The sequence below is a fragment of the Cynocephalus volans genome, chromosome 13 (genome assembly GCF_027409185.1).
Source record: "Cynocephalus volans isolate mCynVol1 chromosome 13, mCynVol1.pri, whole genome shotgun sequence".
In the NCBI taxonomy this organism is placed as follows: domain Eukaryota; kingdom Metazoa; phylum Chordata; class Mammalia; order Dermoptera; family Cynocephalidae; genus Cynocephalus; species Cynocephalus volans.
Window position 1 is genome coordinate 41,359,477 of NC_084472.1, and position 26,599 is coordinate 41,386,075.

At 39.1% G+C, this 26,599-nt stretch overlaps 1 protein-coding gene across 2 annotated transcripts in view; it reads right to left on the reverse strand.

Annotated features, from left to right (window-relative positions):
* Positions 1-901: 901 nt before the first annotated feature.
* Positions 902-26,599, reverse strand: part of PSTPIP2 (proline-serine-threonine phosphatase interacting protein 2) — a 64,916-nt gene continuing 39,218 nt past the window's right edge. The window contains exons 4-14 of one of the 2 annotated variants that reach the window (XM_063076849.1): positions 25,684-25,718; positions 21,731-21,837; positions 17,043-17,105; positions 9,546-9,644; positions 8,917-8,962; positions 7,845-7,924; positions 5,170-5,268; positions 3,795-3,891; positions 3,593-3,674; positions 2,329-2,363; positions 902-959 (exon numbers count right to left, since the gene is read on the reverse strand). In XM_063076849.1, coding sequence (XP_062932919.1) covers positions 910-959; positions 2,329-2,363; positions 3,593-3,674; positions 3,795-3,891; positions 5,170-5,268; positions 7,845-7,924; positions 8,917-8,962; positions 9,546-9,644; positions 17,043-17,105; positions 21,731-21,837; positions 25,684-25,718 — 793 coding nt within the window. In that variant the 3' untranslated portion in view covers positions 902-909. The remainder of the gene's footprint in view (positions 960-2,328; positions 2,364-3,592; positions 3,675-3,794; positions 3,892-5,169; positions 5,269-7,844; positions 7,925-8,916; positions 8,963-9,545; positions 9,645-17,042; positions 17,106-21,730; positions 21,838-25,683; positions 25,719-26,599) is intronic. The other variant, XM_063076850.1, reaches the window with a different exon arrangement.

The following is a 26,599-nucleotide window of genomic DNA, read 5'->3' on the forward strand; positions in this document are numbered from 1 at the left end:
GCTAATACCTTTTAGGAATATATCCCTTCAGGATGTTTTCTTCACTCACATGCCTATATGGTTATACTCCAAAACAAGCCCGTTTGGGTTAAAGTAATTATACTTTACAAGAAGTTGCATTTAGTATTGCTACTTTGGCTTCTGAGGCATGCCTTCACATTCGTGAAGTGATTTTGATTTGGGATATGTTGTAAACCCCTGAGTGTCAAAGAAAAGCCGCCATGTGATCATCTTTGCAGCTGCGATTGGCTTAGTCTTCTTCTTAGTTCAGTTCTCTGCTAAGAATCCTTATGGTTTGCTAGGTCAGAGCATTAATAATCTGGTGCAGAATGACCCCTATGATGCCCTTGCATGTATGGTGAGTGTCATATCATTTGCACTGTTTTCAATGAGTTCTTTTTACTTGACTTCCCCCTTTTAGGGCATAGGGGAATATACTAACAGCTGAATTACTTAAACAGTGAGGGCCATGTGTGTTTTGTTTGTGAGCATGGCCTGCAGTATAGGCGTGTAATAGTTACAAAAGAGCTTAATAAGAGCGGATAAAAAGTTATGGAAGACTGGCCAGTTAGTTCACTTGGTTACAGCGTGGTGCTGATAACACTAAAGTTAAGAGTTTGGATCCATTTACCAACCAGCTGCCAAAACCCCCCCAAAAAACTTTTGAAATAATCAATGAAGGGAAAATCCCCTCATTCAAATAGGTGTGGAATAGTCTCCAGTCTGTTTCCAGTTGTGGGATTCAGAGAGGCCGCCCTGAAGAGATGTCACACTGGCCAGTGATGATCCAAGGCCTGGCTTGTTTGTAGTGGTATTATAAAGAAGCTTCAAAGGCTTTAAAAACACTATCACAAGTCTAAATGCACCTTGATTATGTAAAAAAAATATGAAAGGTTCTTACCATTAATGTTACTGATAGAGCAAACTATAGTTATCAATCAAAGAATAATCAGGGTCATCTGCAAAGGGTAGAACATAGAACAACATTAAAATAATATATTTTCATGATAAAATCTTTTCAAACAAGGCATTCCACTTAGAGATTTTGGTGAGTACCCTTTTGTAACAAAAAAACATATCTGGCAACAAAACTTATAAATGGTAGTCATGACTACACACCAGAGAACACTCTGGAAGTCACTATTAGGACTTCTTTGCTCTCTTTCATCCATGCCCAGATAGCAGCATCCACAGTGAAATCATCTTTAAAAATGGACAAAAATAATGTCCCATATTATCATGGGTAATTATAAAACAACAATAAATAAAATAACTTATATTCTCATATAGTTCAAAGATATAATTTCAACCACTACATTTTTCTTCAGTCACTAAATTTTTTTTTTTTTTTTTTTTTTTTTTTTTTTTTTTTTGCATATCCATCCTTCTGCAGTTTCTTTTTTTTTTTTTTTTTTTTTTTTTTTTTTTTTAAATTTTATTTTGTCGATATACATTGTAGCTGATTAATGCTCCCCATCACCAAAACCTCCCTCCCTCCCCCCTCCCCCCCTCCCCCCCAACAATGTCCTTTCTGTTTGTTTGTTGTATCAACTTCAAATAATTGTGGTTGTTATATCTTCTTCCTCCCCGCCCCCCGGTTTGTGTGTGTATGTGTGTATGTGTGTGTGTGAATTTCAGTCACTAAATTTTTACAGAGCTGCTAAATGCAACATAAGTTGTCATCTTTTCTCTTTCCCCTGAATGTAGATAGGTATATATATATTTTTTAACTCAAATAAATATCTGTTGAATACCTGCTATGGGCTAGGTGTTGTGAGTGATACAAGAGAAGACAAAGTGCCTGCCCTCAAGATCTTATAATTATCCAGGGAATAGAACTAACAAAAAATGCTAGCATGTGTGGATCTCCCAGAGCTATCATAGGAGTTCAGAGAAAAAAGAGACCAGTGTGATTAATGAAAGATTTCCTATGGGCAGTGTACAAAACATATAATATTAAGTTACATGTTTCTAGACATCTATGCTTTCTACAAATTATATTTCTGTATGATCCAAAGGGGACTGTATCTCAGTTCTGCTATTCTCATAGTCCAAGATGAAATAATCTCTTAGGTGAGATTGCCTTATAAGAAGTTTCTTTTGGTGCTTCAGTAACTGAATTCTCTTGGATAACGATAAAATACACCACCAATTACCAAATTCCATTCTGTAACAAATGCTACTATAGTAAGATTGTAATATAGGCTTGTTCTCTTAGGAATTTAATTTTATTTAATCCTTTCATTCCTCTTATTTCAAAATTCTAGCTATTCAACTTTAAAGAAAATCTAACATAAGAATTTCAAAAGGTCTTTCTTGGTGGCATACCTGGTAAACTTTTAGGAATTGGGAGAGGTCCTCTCCTGTAAGAAATGGAAACCAAAGTCTTTTAGGTAAGTTTTTGTCATTTTTGTAATTTTCTACTTCATGCTACAAGCATATCATACTCTGATCAGATCTGGTTTCTGCACTGGAGAGTCAAGAAAGCTCTGATGAAGCAAACGAACTGCAGCACTGACCTACTGAAATCTAAGTTGCAGACATTACATTGTGCTGAGAGGCAGGATGCATGGTGATCAGGAGCACAGAGCCCTGATCCCACACCCCAGACCAGCAGGATTAAAATCTCAGCTCTGTGGGCACCATTTCCTGAGCTCCTTGTACACCGGTGTCTTCACATGTAAAATAGGAAATACAAACAGCTCCTGACCCATGGTGAGGATTAAATCAGCTAATTCACATTAACTGTTTTGGCTTTTTTTGGTTTTTGGTGGCTGGTCATGGCCAGTGCAGGGATCAAACCCTGAACTTTGGGGTTATTAGCACCACACTCTAACCAACTGAGCTAACCAGCCAGCCTCATTAACTGTTTTGAGGAGTGCCTGGCATTCTTAAATATCGATAACGATTACTCAATCCTTCCCAAACACTCCCCATCTTTACTAAAACTGGACTGAAAATTCAACATCTTAAACTTCAGGCCGACTCTGTGTGAAATAGAAGTTTCTTCTCCTTCAGGATCCGTTATATGAGGGGTAGCAAACTTTTTCTGTAAAGGGCCAAACAGAAAGTGATTTAGGTTGTGCTGGCCACATACCGTCTCTGCTGCAACCTTACTCAACTCCAGTAAGAAAGCAACCATAGACAAAACGTAACCCACTGAGGGTGGTTGCGTGCCGATAAAACTTCATTTAGGAGCAATGAAATTTGATTTTGTATAATTTTCACGTCATGAAATAGTATCCTTTTGATTTTTTTTCAGCTATTTAAAAATGTGAAAACTACTCTTAACTCATAGATCCTACAAAAACAGGCCAATCAGATTTGACTCACAGGGAGCCATAGTTTGCTGACTCTGGCTTTCTACAGGCTATAAAAAAGGTATAGGATTCATAAATAAGAAATAATCATCACACTCAAGCACAATATAGTCCTCCTTGAACTATGACTAGTAAAATCCATTTAACATTTGCCTTAAAAATGCTATTTACAAAAAGCTTGCAACCTCACTAAGCAATATGTCTTTTAACATTAATGATAAAACCATTTCTTAAAAGTATTTTTCTCCATATGAAAGGCAGCTGGTTTTTACCTTGCCAAGTTAGGCCCACTAGCCTTTCCTGGTGAGGCTGCATTCTTCTGGGGGCAGTAGAAATTCTCATACTTGATGGGTGCTAGAAGAGTCATAAAGATACAAAATATTGATGCAAATGTCTTTTATCCTCAACGACATCTAACAAGAAAGACTAATAGAATTGCTTAGGTAACCATCCCCTTCCAGCTGCTCCACTCACCTGGTGGAGTCTGTCCAGTCTTGCGTTGATTCACAAAGAATTCAATGTCCTTCTCAATGCTGCACAGTTCTAAACTCTTACGAACTTGTTCACACATCTAACAAAAAGAAGATAAATCAATAGGCAGAAGTATGTCAATGACAACAGAGACATGCCTTGTTAAAACAAGAGGTTTGATGAATGGCTGACATTTTTCCAAATCTTGTTGTTTTGAAAAGAAAAAGAAGACATTCCCTAGTCTGAGACTCTTATAAAAGACTTATCTCTGATGCATACCTGCTATTATTTTTTTTTTTTAAGATGACAAGAAATGTATCTCTATGGCAAGATAAAAACCTTGGCCAAAAAAAAATTTTTTTTTTTTTTTTTTATAAGATGACCGGTAAGGGGATCTTAACCCTTGACTTGGTGTTGTGAGCACCACGCTCAGCCAGTGAGCGAACCAGCCATCCGTATATGGGATCCGAACCCGGGGCCTTGGTGTTCTCAGCACCACACTCTCCCGAGTGAGCCACGGGCTGGCCCCAAAAAATTTTTAAAATACTTATGGGACCAGGCTGGCAGATTAGCTCAACTGGTTAGTGCACGGTGTCATAACACCAAGGTCAATGTTTGGATCTCCATACTAGTCAGCCACCAAAAAAAAATAATAATAATAAAAAACAGAGTAAAATACTGATGGGACCAAAAAACAGATACCAAGTCCCATGACATAAGACCAATGCCACACACAAATGCAAAGACTATTACTTAGCTTGAAGAAAAGTTCTTCCATTTAATCCTATTGGTTCCCTGGGTGTTTGTTCTTCTAAAGTGAATGTTGTATCTAAGTGAGGGTGGCTATTTTCTTAGCAAAGAAGGTTGTGATAACTTGATTTCATGCGTCTGAAATCTGGGAACCCCATTGCTATCGGCTGTGCATAAGTTAAACTTGGTGAATGACACTGGGAATGCTATTGAAGTAAAACCCTGAGCCCTGGAATGACCATCAGCCTGGACATATGCCAGTCTGCTAGTACTTGGTACTGTCCTGGAATGACCCCATTACAGACTGCAGCAGTCTCTGGGATTCACATTCACACTGTGACATCTCTGTCTTCCATCATACATTAAACTGCATTTGGGTTCCCTTCTCTGTTCTCCCGCCCTAACTCTGAATTTCTTAATTAGAAAATCATGGTGGTAAAATGGACCAGGCAGTTTACAAGTTTATCTGGGTCCTTCTATCAACTCACTGTGTGGCCTTGGGCAAGTCACTTTACTTCTCTGGGCCTCAAATAAGGTGGGAATGGTAAACTAATAAATGTTTACAATTCCTTCCCCTAATGAATCCAATATGCAGAGCCACAGTCCTCCATGGTTGCCTCTGACTTACATCATCACTTGTGACACATTGTTGTGACAGCTGATTTACATGTAACCACAATGCATTCCGGAAGAAGTTTATTCGTTCACATTCTTGAGCCTCAAACACCTACAAAAAAACAATTACATGTACATACATATGCAGAGAAAGGGGCCATTCATTTAGACTGGCTGTGACTTAAGAAATAGTATCAACTCTCAATTATCTGTAAGCTTATTGTCAAATTTAGGGTACTCCCCCTGCCACCACTAAGGAAACTCCTAAACTCTTACCACAGACAAAAAATGCAAACGGATTCAATACGGTATTAACACAAACTGGATTGGATATGGTTTCGAAAGTAAAAAGGAATGATGATCCCAGACACAAATGTTTTTGTTTTGGGGGGTTTTTTTTGGCAGCTGGTCAACACCTGGACCTTGGCATTATCAGCACCATATTTTAACCAACTGGGCAATCTGGCCAGCCTAACACCATTGTTTTAACCTGAGTTCCAGCTCACATTTCCAATTACCTAATGCACATCTTCGCCTGGGCAGCCTGCCAGAGCTCCAGATTCAAAACACTGCCCCACCCACTCTGGGTTGAATGAATTCGACTGGCAAGATGGTCACAATTGTTGAGTTGGTTGATGGATACATGGGGGCTCTTGCACTTGCCTTATATTTTTGTCTATGTTTAAATTTTTCCTTAATAAAAAAGCTAAATGAAAATCCCTGCCTGCACAATAGTTCTTTCTGGGTACAAACAAATGTCAACTTTTGAAAAGCTATCCTACAAAGTGGATACTGGTCTATTCAACAGTGGATGTTATATATTAATGTATTTTTGAAATATTGAATACCATAGCTATTAAACTTGAAAACTTTTTATAATATAAAACTTCAAATATATATGAGTAGAGAGAAGAGTATAAAAAATCCCTATATACCCATCACCAGCCTAAACATTTACCAACTCAAGATAGATTGTTTTACCTATATCCCTACCAACTACCCTACTCCTTACTCCCATTTTGAAACAAACGCATTATTTCACCTAAATATTTTAGTATTCACATACTAAAATGCATGTAAAATGTAATATTTACATACTAAAGTATTAGATTACTTTTATTGTAGAATATTTCACACAGAGTCATGGAGAGCAGTATAATACCCACATACCAACCACCTAGCCTTGTCAAAAACTTTGCCCAGGCTTGCCAGTTGCTCAGTTGGTTAGAATTGGTGTTGTAATACCAAGGTCAAGGGAATAGATCCCCATACCAGCCAGCAGACAAAAAAAAAAAAACAAAACTTTGCCCATATATGCTTCAGATTCTGTTAAAACCCTGTGCAACTTCCCCAATCTCTATCACCTTCCTCCTTCCCCAGAGATAAGCATTACCCTAAGTATTATCAAACCTATGCAGGTTTTTATTCTACATATGTACCCATAAAATGTATCTGATATTGCTTTGCATGTTTTTAAATCTTATAAAACATGGCCTCATGCCAGGCTTCTCATGAGAGTGTGGAGTTAAGGAAATAAAGCATAAGAGAGTGTTTTTAGGAGAATGATAATGACTCACAGTATCAGATGGTAGAGACAGGTTAAATAAGATTAGAAACTGAAAAGGCCCACTGGACCTCACACCAAGGAAATCACTGGTGTCCTCCAAGAGAGCAGCTGCAGAGAAGCAAACCCCAGTTGCCGCAGACTGGGGCAGCACAGACAATAGGCACTTGAAACAACACCTTCAAAAAGTGTGGTTACGAAGAGAGGAGAGGGTAGCAGATGGGAGGCAAGAAAGAGCTGGTGGGTTTTAAAGCTGAAGAATGAGCTAAGTCTGTGTACAAGATAACAGAAGTTCACAAGTTCACTGTGCTCAAGGAGGAGAAAAAAGGCAAGCAGGATAGGATTAAGATCTGCATAGAGCAAGAAGCAGTTCTTTTTCCACTCTGATAGAAGAAAAAGGAAGGAGGTGCGTGAACCAGGGGTTCTCATAATTGGATTCGCATCAGAATCACTCGGAAGGTTTCTTAACACAGAGACTGCTGAGCCCTACCCCCAGAGTTGCTGATTCAGTAGGTTCGGGGTTGGTCTGAGAATCTGCAGCTCTAACAAGTTCCAAGTTGATGCTGATGCTACTGGTCCTGGGAACTTACTTTGAGAACCACTGGTAAAAATAAAAAAATAAAGTATAGACAGGGTGACAGAAACTTGAGGAGGTTTCTAGGTTATGTCTTCTATTTACTCTGGAAAATTGTGAGGTCATGAGCTGAAAATGAAGAAGGGCAGTGGTGAAACAAAAGGTGTGAAGAGAGCAAAAAACTCCAAAGCCTGCTTACCTGATATCTGCATTCCCCTTAGAATCTAGCAAGTAGAGGCAAGGCTCTGGAAAGTTAATTATTTAATCAATGATTAACTGATTAAGCTGGTTCATGCCTGTACTAATCAAACATTAAAGTGTTGGACTTTCAGGATGGGGAGGAGGCAGAAAAATAAAGTTTAGGGGAAACTATTCCAGTTCCTTCCATTCTTCATTTAAATTCCTGATTCCTCATTTGAACTCAAGCTCTTTAACTCCATTAGAATTGGGGTGCTATAATAATGAGGTGGAGCATTTTTACAGAAGTAGATTCCCCAGGTTCTAGGTGGAAGACCCGCCTCCGTCCTGAGCAGCTTCCGGTTCCGGGTACCTCGCAGGCCTTGATGTGCTCGCTCTGCCATTCTTCCCGGACCTTATCCAGCATGTTGACGTGCAGCATGTACGCTTTGTCTGCAATGGAAGGGAGGGGCCTGGGTTCAGAAGTTAGAGAGGAGGGTGACTCGCGGACCCACCCCACAGGCTCATCTCAGATGGCAAAAGGAACTCGTTAGAGTTGCGTTGAGCTCACAAGGCCCCAAGGAGCTCTGAACGTTGGAAGGACTTAATTACACTCTCACCCTCATAATATCTTTGTGAAATAAGCAAAGGAGGGTATCACTTCGTTTTTAAACATTGAACCAAGCACTGAGCAACAAACGCTCCAGGATCAAGTGAAAGCTGAGGAGGAACCTCAGCCAGAGTTTTCTTTGTCTAATCCCCCCTCAGTAGCTCCCGTCGCTTTTCACGTTCAGGAAAATTATCCAATGAGGGATGCAGAGAAGAGAACTAACATGAGCCCTAAAGGGGCACCGAGTTATTTTAGTTTTGGATTTAGAGACCTCTTAAGTGACCGGGGTCACAAGAGGCTTGTTCTGCAGGATATTCTGGGAATGAGAAGCCTTGCAAACACTTGGTTTGTATTTTAGATTTTGATGATGTCGAGGCCTTGCAACTTGTCTGTTTCTTTCACAGCAGACAAAGGCTACCAGGGCTGAAAAGGGCTTTTAGACGGATGTCCCCAATAAATCAGAGCGAGCATCTGATTACAAAGTAGCTACCACGAGACTCCACTGCTACCATTCACTCACATGTTAGGCAGCAAGAGGTAAGCAGGCAGTAGCCAAACACTGCTGACTCGTTTGCTTCCTCCCACTTTCTGGGATTCAGATATGCACCCCCCTTCCTCCTTCCACTCCCTTCCTCCTTCCTCTCCTTTCCCCCCTCCTCTCCCTTCCTCCCTCCCTTCATTCCACCCTTTTTCTCTTCTGATACCTTGTTAATCCTATTGTATATCCATGTATTATTTTTGCAAGGTATATAAAACTGCCTTTCTCAGAGACACATTTAGGATCATGTAAACCCCACCACTAACCCTCCCCCATCCGTAGGAGCGGCCTCCTCACCAGAGTCCTCTACTGCAGTCTTTGAAGTTGCCAGTTTCACAAAAAGCTGTGAAAACAGAAAAGAACAAGAATCGGAAATGCTGGGCCAGGATTTCGCAGGCAAAACATTTAAAAGCGATGACTATGGAGAGATAAGGTCTAGTCCAAGTCCTACCTACATTTCTTCCATGAACAAATCATTCAACTTGCTCTCTGATCTTATCACTATCTGTAAATATCCATAAAGCATCTTGCCCCACTTCTTCCTAAAGACATATCTCTGCCCTCTGGTTGCTGAAATCTTATACCCAGATCTTACAAAATTAAATTTACAATTTACCCAAGAAAGAGGCAGCCTGGCTATAAAGAATACATGAGCCAAGTTTTGAAGAAAAGGTGAAAAAAATCAGAAACACCCACCTCCAGCCTCTTATGACCCCTCTTCCTTCCTCATGGCTGTGCTACTCTAGTTCTTCCCCAAACCCCAAAAATGTGACAAGGGTTTTTCTGGTTCAGATGACCCTAATAGACTGAAGGAAGATATTGCCAGGAGCTTAGGGCACAGGTCTATTTTTTATTAAGATTCCTAATGGCTTTAACCTGATATATGTAAATCTCAGACTGTTCAGGTTGTCAGCCCTCCTAGGTACCTTTTCTTGTTGCTTTGGGTTTACCAGGTTGGCGGTCCGGTTGACAGCTTGTTCTGCCTCATCTTTGTCTCGGCATTTCTGCTCATAGTTCTTCTTTGCCTTTGTTGTTATGAACAAAAAGAACCCCATCAGGTGAACAGAGTGTAACCCTGAAAAGCAGACATTCTAGCCCACCAAGCCCAGCACAGAACAGGGCACTCTGATTAGTGCTGTGAGCATCACTAGACTGTGGGGTCCATGGTAAGATGCTGTGTCTTACCAATCTTTGAAAGGTCTCTCTATCTCTAGCCCTTTTCCAGATTATGCACATAGTGTCAACCTGACCAAGGAGGTAGTGACTCCTATATATATATAACTCTAAGATGTGTAATCCAAATTTTTGAAACATTCATAATCCTCAGAGTTTATGTACATTCATATGGTCATTAGTACCAACTCACACTAATTCTAATTATGTGTCAATATTCTGATATGCTTCACCATGACATGTGGACAGTGGGGAGGGCATCAGTGTCACCATTTCTTTTGCTTATGCATGGCCATGTTCCTTTTTGATTTAAAGATTTCTGTTTTATTTAGTTTAAAAGTAGGCCATGGTCCAACCTGTGCTACCACTACCACTAATGTTATAGAAACAGTTCACAAACTATAATCATTAGTGAATCAAATAAATAATTTTCTGTTTCAACTATTGAAGCAAAGATTTAACTTGTGCAAACAAAGCAAAGCTGTGAATCAAGCATTTAGTTAATAAATAAGAATGGTTAAAAAAAAAAAAAATGCTTGACTAAGAATGAAGACCTCCCTCTGAGTCCTTGTTTGGCTGGTTTCTCTAAGGCTGTGTGCAAACCAGAGATTAATGGCTGGAGCTGGAGGGCCTGGGTTTGAATCCCAGCCCCACTATTGTCTATGTCTTCTTGCACAAATTAATTAGCCTCTCTGTGTCTCAGCCTTGCTATCTGTAAAGTGGGGATTTTATATATAAATATATGGAAGGGTACTTCAAAAAGTTCATGGGAAAATATAACTAAAAGATGAGGCTTTCCATGAACTGATCTTTTAAAGTACCTTCATATAACATATATTTATTCTCAACATGTTTGAAAATAAAAGTAGATATAAACCATACTTCTAAAGCTATTGCATATCTATAAACAAATTGTGTTTATAAATAAAATTCAAACCTACAAAACCAATAAAATTCAAATTAATAATAATAAAAAAAGAATGAAGACTCCTTTGCAGAGATGTGGTTTGTACTCATCAAATACTTCATGTGCTTCCCTGCATTTCTCAGTATCCCCTGCAATTCAGTTGGGATTAGCCTTTCAGTAAACAGGCTTACAATTCTCTCTCTATGCTACACACACATAGAAATATAAGTTCATAATTTTTCATAATTGGAAGAACATAAGACAGTCATGCAACAACATTAATGTAACAATTCTTTATTTATGCAACAATATGTTGGAGACATTTCTCTGTATCAAGCATGATCCCTGTAGCTCAACAGTTTTAGTGATTGTAAATACACACACATATATATTTCATATATGTATATATGCCAGAATTTTCTTAATCAGCTGGCTATTGGTGGACATTTATTTTGTTTCCCATTTTTTCTAACATAAAAATATTCTGATTTTATTTTGAGTAATATGAATTTATTTACACAGGACAAATTCCTAGATGTGTAATTGTCTAGCAAAGGGGTATATATACATCAGACTTCCCTCCGAAATGTTTGCACCAGTTTATGCTCTTACCAATAGAATATGAGAGTATCTGTTTTCTTAGGCTCTGGCCAACATCAAGCTTAGTCAATATTTTTAATATTTTCTAATACTAAGGTAAAACTTAGCATATTGTTGTTTTATTTACATGTCTTTTATTATTACCAAAGTGGTATATCCTTTCTACTTCATGTCTTTTACTTTTCTATTGAAGCATTCTTCATTTTAATTGTTTTTTTAAATGCTCAGTGTATATTAGGCACGCTTACTGGCTATAAGCTATATAAACCAGAAATGTTTTTCCCAGTTTGTCATCTATCATGGAACTATGTATAAGGTGATAATATCTTTTACTATCAAGAAGTCTTAAATTTTAATGTTGTCAAAGCTATCAATTTTTCTCTGTATTCCTTTATTTTTAATATGGAATGTTAAATGGTTTTTCTCTGTTGCAACACAGTCATCATAATTATATTTTTATTTTAAAGACTAATTTATTTAATCCTTCCCCAATTGTTGGTCACTAGATCACTTATCATTTTCATTATTATAAGTAGTGAGCATGTTCATGCTTTGTTTTTCTTATTTTGGATGATTCCTGAAGATAGTCTTAGATTCTTAGCATAAGATTGATGGGGTATGATCACATTTATGGCTCCAAAAACGTATAGCAAAAATATCTTTTAAAAATATTATACAGGTTTCTGGAAAGATGGAGAAGATGTACTTTCCCCTATTTCCCCACAATAGTACAATTAAAAACCCTAAACATTATATATAAAGCAAATCAAGGATACTTCAAAAAAGTACATGGAAAAATACAATTGAAAGATAATACAAATCTTTCCATGAACTTTTTGAAATTACCTTGGGTAAGAAGACTCTGAAAGGTAGAGAGAAGAAGGCAGACTGGCTAGCAACCCTGGACTTGAAGAGTGACCCAACAGTGAGCTCTTTGGGTTTTCTTTTTGCGTCATATATCACGGACTGAATACCAAAGAAGTAGTCAACCCAGAAATGCCACTGATCACAGGCAAAAAAAAAAAAAAAAACCCAAGAGAAGCCTGCTCCTTCTAGCCAAAAGACCAGAAAAGGGGCATTTCTAGCAAAACAAAAACCTTTATTTCATTTACTTATTTACTTATTGATGTCTGGCTAGTACAGGATCCAAAACCTTTCCTATGGTGTTATGAGGCTGTGCTCTAACCAACTGAGCCAACTGGCCAGCCCCAGGACAGAAGCCTTTAGAAAATAACCGTTTTACTGCAGCCAAACACTACATAAAAACTGGTGCTTTACTCCCACACATGCCAGCAAAAGCCAAATGGAGAGTCTAAACTTCTACCCTCACCAGGCTGTAAAGAGGCACCCAACTCCCCAACCAAGGTGGCATCAGAGAATGACAAATAGGGAGCCAGGACTTTCATTCCCACCAGCAGGTAACAAAGCCCCACACAAACATTCCCTGCCAGGGTGGTGTCAGAGGAGGTATAAGGGAAGAGTCAGAACTTCGACCACCCTCTAGTAGTAACAAGGTGACACTTGCTCTGTGGTGTCAGTGGAGACCAAGCGGGAGAGCCTGGACTTTTATCTCCATGCAGGGTGATGCCTCACCTGTCCCTGTTGAAGTGCTGTCAGAGGAAGCCAGATAAAACTGAAGGTTTCAATAAGACCCAGAGTCTTGTAACATAATACTCAAAATGACCAAAATCAATCAAATGTCACTCATCATACCAGGAACCAGAAAAATATTAAACTGAATTTTTAAAAAATCAATAGATGCAAACATCAAGGTGACAGAGAAGTTAGAATTATCTGGCAAAGATATTAAAGCAGCCATTATAAAAATATTCAGCAAGCAATTACAAACACATTTGAATCAAATGAATAAAGCAGATAATATTGGCAAAGAAATAGAAGATATAAAAAAGAACCAAATATAAATTTTAGAAATGAAAAATACAATAACCAAATTTTAAAAATGAATGAGTTTAATAAGAGAATGGAAGAGACAGAAGAAAGAATTGGTGAATCGGAAGACAGAATAATTGAAAGAACTTTATATGAACAACAGAGAGAAAAAAGGCCAAAAAAAATTAACAGAGCCTCAGGGACCTTTGGCACTGTAAGAGAAGGTCTAACACTCATGTCCTTCGAATCCTAGAAAGAGAGGTGAAGAAAGCTGAGCTGAAGGAGCAACTGAAGAAATAATGGCTGAAAAGTTTTCAAATTTGGCAAAAGACATAAACCTACAGCTCCAAGAGACTGAGTAAACACTAAACAAGATGAACCCAAAGAAATCCAATCAAAGACTCATAGCTGAACTTTTGAAAACTAAAAACAAAGAAAATGTCTTAAAACAGAGAGAAATGACAACTTATCTAAAATGAAAAACCAATTCAAATGACAGCAGATTTTTTATTAGAAACCATGGAGACCATTAGGAAGTAGCAAAATATAGACCGTGGGGAAGTAGCGAAATATATTTCATGTGAAGAAATGAACTGTTAACACACAATCCTAAATTGAGTGAAAATGTCCTTTCAGAATGAAAGGGAGACAGAAAGTAGAATGGTGGTTGCCAAGAGCTGGGGGTGGGGGTGAAAATGGGGAGTTACTTAATGGGCATAAGATTTCAGTTTTTCAATATGAAAAGAGTTATGGAAATACATAGTGATGATGGTTTCACAGCTTTATGAATGTATGCAATACCACTCAACTATGCACTTAAAAAAATGGTTCAGGTGATAATTTTATGTTACATGTATCTTACCACAATTTTAAAAAATTGAAAAAAAAGAATAAAGGGGAAATAAAGGCACTTTTAGATGAAAGAAAACTGAGCATGTCTGTCACTGGCAGACTTATTCCGAAGCTAAAGGAAGTTCTCTAAACAAGAGGCAACTATACAAGAAAAAGCTTTGGAACATTGGAAGAAAAAAAAGAACACAAAAACAAAAAATAAAAATAAAAGGTGGTGGTTTCCAGTCAAGATGGTGAAATAGTCCCCAGCTTCACTGTCTCCCACAAATCAACCAAATTACAACTATTAAAAAGTAATGACAGCCAAGCTGGGGCCGCTAGAGCTCAGAGGAAGAGGAGGAGAGACCTACAGAGTTCACGAAGGCAGGAGAAGCCACAATGAGAGAAAGTAAGAACCGCTCTGACCATTTTGAGCCCTGGCTATTTCAAGGCTAGAGCTGCTGAGCACATGGAGCAAGAGCTGGCAGAAGCCATAGCTCTGCCCTTTGGATGCAGTTGCTTGGAGGCAGCAGGGGAGATGACAGCCTTGGTGGCTCTCAGGTGAGCAAGACCTCTAACAGGGTTCCTGTGGAGCCACGTAGGACGGAGGAGCCACAACAATTGAAAAAAGGAGCAACTAAGAGGCAGATGAGTCATTGCCAGGGACAAGTGCATGGCCCATCCCATGGGAAGGATTTGGAGTGTGGGTGGTGAGGGAGATGGGCCCATCACAGGAACAATGGGGCACAGCAAGGACAGTTGATCTGCCTCCAATCAGCACAGGCCCACTCTGTGTAGGCTGGTCAGGAAAATAGAACTGCAGGGGGTGCAGTTTGCTGAAAAGTTCAGGTCCAGACCAGAGTTTCCACACACCCCAGATGTGCCCAACCTCACAAGACCCAGAAGTACAGACAAGGTCAACCATGAAAACATGAGCTGCACAAAAAGCCTTCCCCAGGGAATCAGCAGCAAAGCAGCAATTTAGCTCAACCACAGAGCTCAAGTCCTGGTCCCCACAGGAAGTTCCCCCATATTAGAAGTAAGCAAAAGACAACAAATTAATTCCAGTGCAGAGTTTAAGTAGTGGGAACAGTAAATAATCCAACACAGAACTGAAAGCAAAAACAAAATACCCACAGATCTGAGACAAAGTTTGATATTAACTAGTAAAGGTCTACCACCACCAAAGAACACCTCTAACACCTAGAAGGACCAGAAGCCCCCTGGACTCCCAAGCCAGGGATTGGGGAGGTCCAGGGGCCTTAGCGATGCCCCACAACATCCACATCTAGCCCAGCAACAACTGCCCCAGGAAGTGCCCCAGGAAGTGCCCTGGGCTCCCAAGCCAGGGTAGTGGGGGGCCAAGGGTTTCAGCCACATCCCCCTGACATCTGCATTCATCCCAGCAATGACCAAGCCACCACCAGAAGATCTCTGGTCTCCCCTGCAGGAATGAGGGGGGCAGCATGGACCTCAATCACATCCACCCCCCTTCCTCCTCTCCCACCCTATTTCTTTCCTCCTTCTCCCCTCCCCCTCCCACCCAGCTGCTCCACAACAACATCTTAGAATGTGAAAGCAGATGGATCCGGGACCAACCCCTCCTCGTGCAAACAGGCAAAGAACACACCAAAAACACCACTTCTATGTGGGTGGCCCACCACAGCCGCCACAATAGCCATAGCTGCCGCAAAAGCGGCTAGACACCACAACCACCATGCAGATGGCCCTCCAGCTACTCAAGTGCATTGACATGAGAGTCACCAGAGGAGACCAAAGGAAAGAAGAGGATGTCTCTCTCCACAAAGCCCATTCCAGAGAGACAGAAGAAGCATCTGCTCTACAATAATAGTGGGGGACTTGAACACACCTCTCTCAGCACTGGACAGTTCATCTAGGCAACAAATCAACAGAGTAACCATTACTCTTTCAGAAGGAGAGAAAAAATTGAGGGTTATCAGAAGTGGGATGGGGGAGGGAGAGGAGGATGGAGGAGAGATTGGATAAAGGGCATAAAGAATAAGTACGATTTATAATAATATATATGCTAATAATATTGATTTGATCAACATACATCAACATTGAACCCCAAAAATATGTATAACCAATTATGATTCAATTTAAAAAAAGAAAAGGGGGTAAATACAATAGTCTTTCTTCTCTTGGATTTTCTAAATTATTTTTTGACAGTTGAAGCAAAAATAATAACATTGATATGGCTCTAAATAGAGGAAATAGTTCAGAAAATTATATTTTGATAAGACTTCCTCTTTAACTGTGAGAAAGTTTGCTCCAGATTGCTCAAAACATAAAAGGTCTAGGAGAAATCATATACCAACCAATGGTATGTCTGCATTATACTGATATCATTCCCTATTTATCAATTGCTTTTGAGATGATCTGCATCAAAGAAAAAAACAATGCAGCAGAACATATTGTGTATGCCATCAACATTGGTGACACTTTCATATCTTGTCATAGTCATAGAATATCATGATGATATTTCTGTACAAAGGTTGTGTCATATATATATATGAGTGAGATCCCTAGCAACTTATCTTACCTCTGTCTTGTCAAGCATTTTTTATAGATTACTTAAAGGAAAGAAGGCTTTTGCAATGTTCAGGTATTTTATAACAGGAAAGGGCAACTCAATAAAAAAGGTAAGCAATCAAGATTCAAAATAGTCACAGGGTAAAAGCTCAAATCCAACAAGATAGATGGCATCTTACAGCATACATGCTCTTGTGTCTTGGCCTGAAATATTTAAATCAATTTGCTATATTTTCCCAGGTTACAAGAAAAACAGCACCATTGTTTTTCCACTATCTGGTTTCATCTTTAACCTTTCCAAGGCCATAAAAGAAAGAAAACTAAACACTAAAGGCTGTTTTCTCTAAAACACCTCATTGATAAATTATAACATCATTGAAATGTTATTTGAGTAGGAATATGTTCATACACAGCATAACATTTCAGAAAATGTCACCATTACAAAAAAAGGCAATAAAATATGACTCACTTCCATGGTTTTCTTGAATTGTAAGCTCTTTTGTTTATGGACAGCATCCATTACGAGCTCTGTCTGTGAAGAGAGCACAGGGCTATTAATAAAAACAGAAGTTACGCTGAACTTTCAGAAGGAGAGAACAGAACTATGTTACTAGAGGTGGGAAAGGGGGAGGGGATTAAGGATTAACTGGGTAAGTGACACAAAGGGTAATTACAATTTGTAATGATGACTATGCTAATAATATTGATTTGATCACCACAAACTGTACACAAATACTGATAGTGAATTCTATACCCGATAAATATGTATAATGAAAAATAAATAATTTTTTTAGGAAATAAATTTAAAAACACAGAAGTTATTATTAATACTAGCTTATCTTGAGGGCTAAGTGCTCAACATGGATTATCTCATTTAGTCCTCACACCACCCAGAAGGTAGAGGTGCTATTTATTACCCCCATTTCACAAACGAGGAAACTGCAGAAGCAAAGGCTAAACAATTTGCCCAAGGTCTTATGGCAAGGTAATGACAGTGCCCATCTTTGACCTTGGGCAATCAGTAACAGAGCCTGAACTCTCAGACACTGTGGAGACTCAATGGTCAACTTAGAGCAGTCTCTTCAGTAAATCTGGAATCGAGGAACTTTGGTTGCAAAAAGGAATTTTATAACTCTTGCTAAAGTACCATTTATCTTTAAAGGGGATCTTTATTCTGTAAGCTTATGTCAGCACACTTAAATTAGGAACCTACAGACACTCACTTCTGTGGTCCATCAATGACACACCCCTAACCAGTAGGGTGCCCGGGCACTATGAGGGAAGAAATGTTTGTGGGACAACTGAGAGAAACTGTTTTGTTACTCTTTATCCCACCTAACCCAAGAAAGTTAAACTCCTCTGTCAAGTTCACCTGGGAGTAATTTCTTTATGGCTGTGTTGTTAATGCTTTTATTAGTAAAAATCATGGTGCTAATAATAAAGATGTAGCACTCAGACATAATCATCGTAGCTCCCATTTGTCAAGCATTTATGTGTTAAGCAGTTTTCATACATTACAACTGTGTGAATACTACTATCCTCATTTTCTTGATGGTACTGAAGTTGATTAAGTTACCCAAAGTAACACAGCCAGTAATAGAGTTGAAATTTGAACCGAGGAGCCTGACTCCAGTGTCCTTGTTCCTAATCATTGCCCTAAGTTACCATTATCCTTATGATAGATCTATAAAACCAAACACTGTAAAAGACTGCGAGATGCAATAATTAAAAATGAGTAATGACATTAATTTTATGCAAAAATAATATAATATTATATTAGAAATGAAATTCAAAAGTAGTTCTTTCTGGGTACATAAAAATTAAGTTTTTTTCTGTTATCATAACACACAAACGTGGTTGAATGAATTTTCAAGATGTCTGGATGAAATATTTGGGATAGTCTCACTTCAAACATGAACTTTATGGAGTATACGAAATTCCCTTTGAAGAGCTTGAGCCTTCAGAGAGCCCTGCAGTCATCTTCCAGCCCAGGTGAAAATGAGGTTCTAGGAGGCGGCCATTCACCTGCTAATGGTTATCTACAGCTTAAGCACAGAGAAACTTCTTCCTTCCTATCATTCCTCCATCTGCCTTCAGGGATTCCTGGTATTTGAAAGTTGGCAGGAACTTAGAAAGCAGCAATCCAACTCTTTAACCCGACAGGGGTGACCCCAGGGACCCAAGAGGTGATATGCTTTGCTCAAAGCCACTCAGTGAGTTAGTGGTAGAGATTTCAGACACCAGGGCTGGCTCTGTCTGCTACACCTCCTTGATATAAGTCTCCTCATGTCCATGTTCACTCAGGGGGATCTACTCACAGTGTCCCCTGTGATTCAAATGTTCTCATTCAGGTCTCCTTGGGGAAGTGCCTCCTCTAGGAATTTGAGACTTTCTGCTTAGACCAAATCCAGTGATTGTATTTTATTATTGATAACATGAAAGAGTGCAAAAATCTAATTGTCTCTGCCACAGAGTAAGGAAAAGGAAGATTTGCAAATTATTATCCTTATTTGCAAAGACCCAAATAACCCTGAGGTAAAGTATTGAAACAGCTGCATTGTTGTCCATTTTTCTGTCTACCCGCACTCAGACTGTATTCTGAAAACTGGAAGCATTGCTCTTTGTAACCAAGGAGTTTCCTTTCTTTGAGATGGCTCTTTACACAGGCAGCACATGCCCATCCCAATCTTAGCTGAGATGGCAAAACAATGTGGGTTCCAGAGGACACAGTGTCTGATCACATGTTGTCTTTGCACACTAAGGACATTTCTGGGCTGGGGAAGAAACCTCAGTACCCTCAAAGGTCAAGACACCTGAGAATGGCTCCTAAGACCCCTCCCTGCCCTGTCAACCCCAGAGGTAGGGGAGAGCCTCACCTGTCACCATTTCACCTGTATTGCCTTTCACTCTGCTGGTTTTAGCTTCAATGTATTTTCTCCAATAGGTCATCCCCAGCCTCAAGAATAAGGGTATGCTTCCCGATTTGTGTTCAGGTGGCACCATCACTTCCCCTCTCATATTAGGCTCATCACTCTTTATCATGATTACTGTGTCACAACAGCCTGTCTGGCCATGCTCTATGCTTAGTGAGAGAGGTATGACCACATCCATCTTGGTCACCACCCTCAGAAAACATTAGTTGTATGAGTGAGCAAGCCACAGACTTCTGACCAGCCATTCCATCCACACCTCCCCCACCCCAGTTTACTAAAAGAAATCAAGTGATGGCTTTCCTTGATAAGTGGAAATAGCTTAATTTCCAAGAAGTGAAACACTAAAGTGGGCAGAGTTTGACCAGTGAAAAATGAGAAGTTGCCTTTGACACGTTTTCTACTAATTGATTTTTTTTTAAAGTCTCTAAATATGGAAGGGGTACAACCACAACCCATAGTTCATTGTAACATAAGTAATTACAAATTTATTAATAAACTTTGGACTTCTCAAAAAACACTCTGAAAGCATTTTCCTGCTGTAGAGAGTACACAGAATATAGGGAACTTGGGTGATAGCAGTGGATTAAGTATAGGCTCCTCTATTGCTTAACAGAATTCAGAGCGTGTTACCCTAGCTACAAGAATTTGGTCTATGTAACTTGTTAGGAGGGGAAGTTTCAGTAGCCTTGCAAAATTATCAAAACTCCTTGCAAGAACCAGGGCTACCAAGGGCACTTGCAAATGTGAGGAAATGACTCTCCTCTCCTCTTACTAGAAATCATGTGTGCATAGACACTAGGTGTCTAAGGCATTTTGCTTCTGGAAAATTATAATTCCCCTAGGGAGGCAAGCAGGCCCGGAAATGTGAGCCAAAAGGGTCTGACCACCCCATGGGTGCAATATACACACTATTTCTGCTCTGAAAATGGCTTTGGGCCAGATACACCCCCTGAGACCTGATATATGAAGCTTGAGACAGTGTGTGAAAGCTCTTAATAGGGCACTCCCTAAATGTTCGTTTCTGCCCTTCCTTCCTGGTAAGAGGGAGAGGCAGTAGTATGCTAAGAGCAGCTCATAAAATGACAATTCATGTAAGGCACTCAGGTTCTCAAGCTGCTGCTGTCCACCCCAGATGCAAGTGGCCACCAAGGCAGCTAGATCTAGACTCCAGCTTAGAACCATAGGCAACGTTGCTGAAATTGAAGTAAGGGAAGAATCAGCTGTATTAGCTGCTGTTTATTGGATACACACACGGTAGATGATAACCTCAGGGGATGGATGGTGAAGGGTCAGAATGAGGAAAGGTTTCCCAAGGGATATCCAGGAAGGGTGAAAGAGGTCACTAAACATCTTTGCAGAGCTGTCCTGGAAGACCCAGGTGGAAATCTTTGGATGCCAGACAAGGAAGAACTTGTCCCCATGAGGACAGAATTCCAGTCTTGGAGACCAGATATAGAAAGAAATTCCGGAAGGGCCTTATTTGGCTGCAGGATCAACCTAAATATACAAATTTTTCAGGAATAAAATAGAAAAGAGTCAGAGTAGTGGTTGGACTAGTCCAGGTAACACTTTAATATAAACCTGGACTTCTTTTCTTGATCCTTACAACTTCCCAAACGTTTGCCAGTTTTATCAATTCTTGTTTACCCTCATCTCCTTCTGTGTAGTTTGTCAGAGTAAATCCCATCAGTGACAAAGAGCCTATACCTATCTTCTCTGAAGACTAAAAGGACTTGGGTTTTCCAGGGCCTCAGTTTTTGTATTTGCAAAATAGGATGATTTGACTACATTAAGGTTTTCAAGAGAGTGTAAGTCTCCTCTTCTTCCCCCTTCCCATACTGCCTTGTCAAGGAGGAAGAGTGTTGTTTGGGAGCCTGCCAGCTGGGATGTGCTAGTCTCTCCTGAAGACAGATGGGTTTCCCCTTTCCAGTCATAGTTTTAATAGTGGAAGCAGATCTGAAAAGAAGAGGGCTGCAAGGTGGACCACTAAATCCTGCAAAAATTTTAAGAACTGGCTGGGGTGTGGAAATGGGTACAGCAGCATAGCCAGCTAGATTGAGTCCCCATGTGAGGACTCCAATAAATAATTTCTCAGGTTTAAAGAAGAGCACAGTTACATGAGGGTGGAAACTGAGGGTGGTTGCATGAGGAGTTTAATAGACAAAATAGCCTGGGTTTTTCTGAAGGAGGAAAGGCAACATCTGAACAAATATGCAAATCCAACCTTTTTCCTTTGTAGCTTCTGCTTTTCCCTGAATTCTTCCATCTTCCTGGCCTCTTCTCTTAGAGTCTGCGCAAGCCGAATGTGACATTGTGCCACACTGTCTACTTCTGCAAAAAGAATATGTATAAAAAACAGAAATAATTAAGGTCTACATATGTATGCATTCAAATATATAAAACCATGCAAAATAAAAATACATGGATACAAAATATTGGAGCAAGTGGTAAAATCAAACATTAATTCATTTGTTCACCAACATTTATTGAGCCCCTCCATGTGCCCAGCATTGCCCTGGCCACCAAGACCAAGGCTAGAAAATCTTTAGCTTGGCCTCCTACCACTAACTGCTACTAACCTAGTGTGTGTTCAGACTGGGGAGAAAAACACAGCCAACATCCCAGCTCATGGCATGTACATTCTAGGAAACATTACTAAAGCCATTACGTCTTCAAATTTGATTCTTCATTCTCTTTAGATGGCCTCTATGAGACTGAACATTTATAAGAAAAGCCATATACCAAAATTTTGGCTACCAATAGTCATCTCTGAGTAGAAAAATTATTGGTGATTTTTTCCCCTTATTTTCTAAGATCCTTACAATGAGCATGGCTTGCCTTTAGAATAAAAAACAAACTTTTCATTTTACTTGTTCTAAGAAAACAAATCGAAGCATAGCATTAAAGCTAGAAAGACTGACAGATCCAATATAAGAAAAAATTTTGAAGAAGTTTAGAAGATACATGACAAACCAGAAAAATATTTGCCATTTATATAATAAAACAGCAAATAACTGCATTAAAAGACCTTTCACAAATCAAAAGAAGAATATATATACTTCAGTATTTAAAAACTGGTTAAAGAACACGAAATTCAAAAAGGAGTGGTTAGGGCTGGCTGGTTAGTTCAGTTGGTTAGAGCACATTGTTATTAACACCAAGGTCAAGGGTTCAGATCCCTATACTGGCCAGCTGCCAAAAAAAAAAAAAAAAAGTGATTAAATGACCAAAAAATATGCTTGGCTTTAAACTATTTTAAAAATGCAGAACTTTAAAACTAAAATCTTTCAGTTTAGCAAAATTTTTAAAGTGTGGAAATTCTTGGTATTGGTGAGCACGGGGAAGAGCAGCACTGTTGGGAAAAATCAGCACCACCTATCTGAAGGAAATTTGATATTTTGCGGACTCAAAAATTTTTAATGTAAAAAAAAGAGATAAATCTCTATGAACTAAGATGGAAAACTATGATATATTAGGTAAAAAAGCAAATTATAAAGAAATATGTACAATATGATCTCATAAAAACTCATTCAAGTCTATATATGTCTCTGTGTCTACAATTAAAAGAGAGTTGTAAATGCCTAGAAAAGGGTCTGGAAAGACATATACCAAACTACTAGCATGACTGAAAAATGATAACTTCATTTAAAAACATATGCTCTGGCCTTCCCCAGAAATTCTGAACCACTGCCATGGTATAATATTATTTACGCATATGAATAAATACATATATATTATACGTATATATGTTTAATTGCATTAAAATGTCTGGAGGCATATTCACCAATAACTGCTTATCACTGGGAAGTGAAAATTCCAGTCTTTACTATCCCTCTTTATAGTTAGTCATCTCATTTGAATTTTTTAAGATAAGTATATATTATTTTAATAATGAAAAATAAAACTTTTTTGAGGAAAAAAAGTTAAATAACAGCAAATATATAAGTGTATATGTATGTATGTATGTATGCAGGAGATCTAGTCTATGCAGAATTTCCCTTGGGGCACACCATGCTTGGCCTTAGAGTGCATATAAGGAATATGAAAAGATACTGTCCCTACCTTGAGAAATGTATTCATTGATGAGTTAAAGGGGGAAGAAGACACCTTCTATGGAAAAGTTAAGATGAATATTTATTTAGCTAATATTTACAAAGGTCTAGAACCATCAACTGCAGAAACACTTTAAGCATATATCACACATATAAGAACACATTACAGGAAAATATCTTCAAATAAGTTGGGTTTATTCAGGAATAGAAAATAGGATTTTAATCCATAATGCATACCATGGCAAGCCATGAACACATTTGATGAGGGGAGGGTAAGAGAAAGCTTTTATTGGCAAAAAGGGAAAGGTTCACATAAGCTGCTTGGAAACAGATCACTGGTTTTTGAGGCTCAACGTTAGATTTGTCATCAGTTCATTGGTTGAGATGTTGTTATTGGGCAGTTTCTTCCGGAGCATCTTATCTGAATTACTACAATTCTAAACAATGTTCAGTGATAAACCTAGCTGCAGAAACGTGTGTATACATGCAAAGCAGGGGATGTGTGAAGAACATGAAAGACGTGAAGGGATTTCTCATGGGTTTTAGAAAATCCTTGGAAACAGTTATTATCTTAGACAAGCCAGCATGAGCCCCTCACCCCTCCACCTCTATATGCCTTTCCAGGCCCTATTTTGTCTGGATCGGACAGAAAGTGATTTCATCAACTTTCACAGAAACACCAAGTATTCCGAAGAACAGAAAGCCTTAGAGGCAGTTTCTGAGCAAGAAGAATATTAGACCTGGACAGGACCCCTTGAAGACCAAAGTGCCAGGGCCTCACTCTATATTTCCCAACTCCTGGTTGTCATCACATTAGAATAAGCAAACCTAATAAAAATCTGGTGGCTGAATTTCAAATTACATTTACAGCCAAAGGCCACGATCCGGAAATAAGAACTGAGAAATTAAGAAAGAAAGCTGAGGGCACGTGACGTGTGTCTTCTATTTGACTTCCAAACATGAGACCAAATAAATAATTATCCATCCCAGAAAAGCAAGAACCACAGGAAGAAAATGACTCCTTACCCTCAAAAAAATGCAGGGAAGTAAAATTTCAACCCAGCAGAGATGAACAGAAAATTTTGACATTGGTATTTCCAAAGACTTTCTATTTCCTTTGTGAACCAGCCTTTGCCATTGTCAAGAAGTATAATAAAATTAAAATGCCCCATTTAAAATAGGAAAATAAGTCTGAAACATGAGGGAACTACCTCCCACTGGAGTTTCCTCTGAAGAAGCTGAAGGAGAAGAATGGGGAAGATGCCCATCATTTCTAGAATATAACATCCTGACCTTGGTGAGAAAACAATAAATAAGAATTCTCAGAAGATAAGAGGGTGTGATTCTAAAAAAAAGATCTCAAACTTCCTTAGGCAATCAGCCTGGAAGATCATGAGTTCAGTTACAAACACTGTTGAATTTACGGTGCATTTGCAACATCCAAAAAGAAACATTATGCAGCAGAATGTAAGGTCTGGGGCATAGAGAGTTCTGGACTGAAAATATCCATCCATACGTTCTCTGTGTAAAGGCAGTCACTAACGCCAGGGAACGGACGAGTTTCCCTAGGTAGACTGAGAGGTGACGGTCTAAGACCAAGCTCTGAGGACCTGCAATATTGAAGAGCTGGATAGAGAAGAGCAAAGAAAGGGACAGCAGAGTAGCCAGAGAAGCAGGAAGAACCCAAGGGAGACGGAAGGGATAAGGGTTTCAAGAAGGAAGGAATGCTCAACAGCATTGAATTCTACTGAAGATTCAAGTAAGAAGAGGACTGAAATTGTCCACCAGACTTAGTGACACAAAAATTGGAAAAAACAGTTCCAAGTGAGTGGTGGGCACACAAGCCAGATTAGAGTACGAGTGAGGAAACCAAGACAATGATTCCTTTGATGTTTGTTGTGACGGATTTCTCCTGGATAAAAGTGTCTGGTGATCTTGGAGAAATGATGCATAGGGAAGGAGGGTCCTACAGCTCATTTCAACTCTGCAGAACTATTTCTCATTGTAGGAGCTCTCTTAGTTTTTTTCACCCAATGTGAAATTATGGTTCAAATTAAAACGCACCTTTGATGACAGATACAGAGCTTGCTAAAGGCAACAAATACATTTTTTAAAAATCACTTACGCTGCTTGAAGACTTTGAGGGCCTGCTTCAGGGTGCTAAAAAACAAGCATATATAAAATTTCAGTTCTGGAAATTGTCTGTACAATCATGCTTCTCTCTGCCTACATTTTAATTTAGAGCCTACAGACTCATGTTTGCCCATGAGCTTGAGAAGAGAGCGAAAGACCAGGACTTCTACAGTCCTTCTTCCTCAATCCCAGCACATGCAATTCTTCACTGTCTGCCTGGGTAGGGAAAGATGCCAAAACTTTTTATGCTTCATTTCCCCCAGTGATAATACAGGCATTACGGTCCCTTTCTCATAAGAATACCAGTCATTCTTTAAAGTATGGCAATTAGAAAGGGTTCAAAGCCAAGCTCCTGATTGCCTCGTTTCTCATTCATCCAATCATTCATCACATACTTATTGACTGCAAACTATAGGCCAGGCATTGTGTCAGATGTTGGTGATTCCATGGTACAAGACAGGCATTGCCCCAGACATCAGAGTTTAATGGAAGAGACAGACGTTAAACAGATTAAATTCATATTTATATCGCTGCATAACCAACTTAGCAGCATAAAACCATACACGTTTATGATCTCATTATCTCACAGTTTCTGTGAGTTAGGAGTCTGGACATGGTTTAGCTGGGTTCTGTGCTTAGAGTCTCACAGGCTGCAATCAAGGTGTGGGCCAGGCTTCATTCTCATCTGAAGGCTTGATGAGAAGAATCTGCTTAGAAGTTCACTCAAAGTCTAAAGTTAATATTTTACTCTTATCCTAAACAATAAAATACCTAGAATGCCTTAACTCTCATTATCCTTCCTACCAAGGTATATGCTATTATTGTCCAATATTTTGGTTCCATCTTGTTTTTTAAATCCCTGGAATTGACATTAATATCATTTCTTTATCCTTCTGTAAAGGTTTACC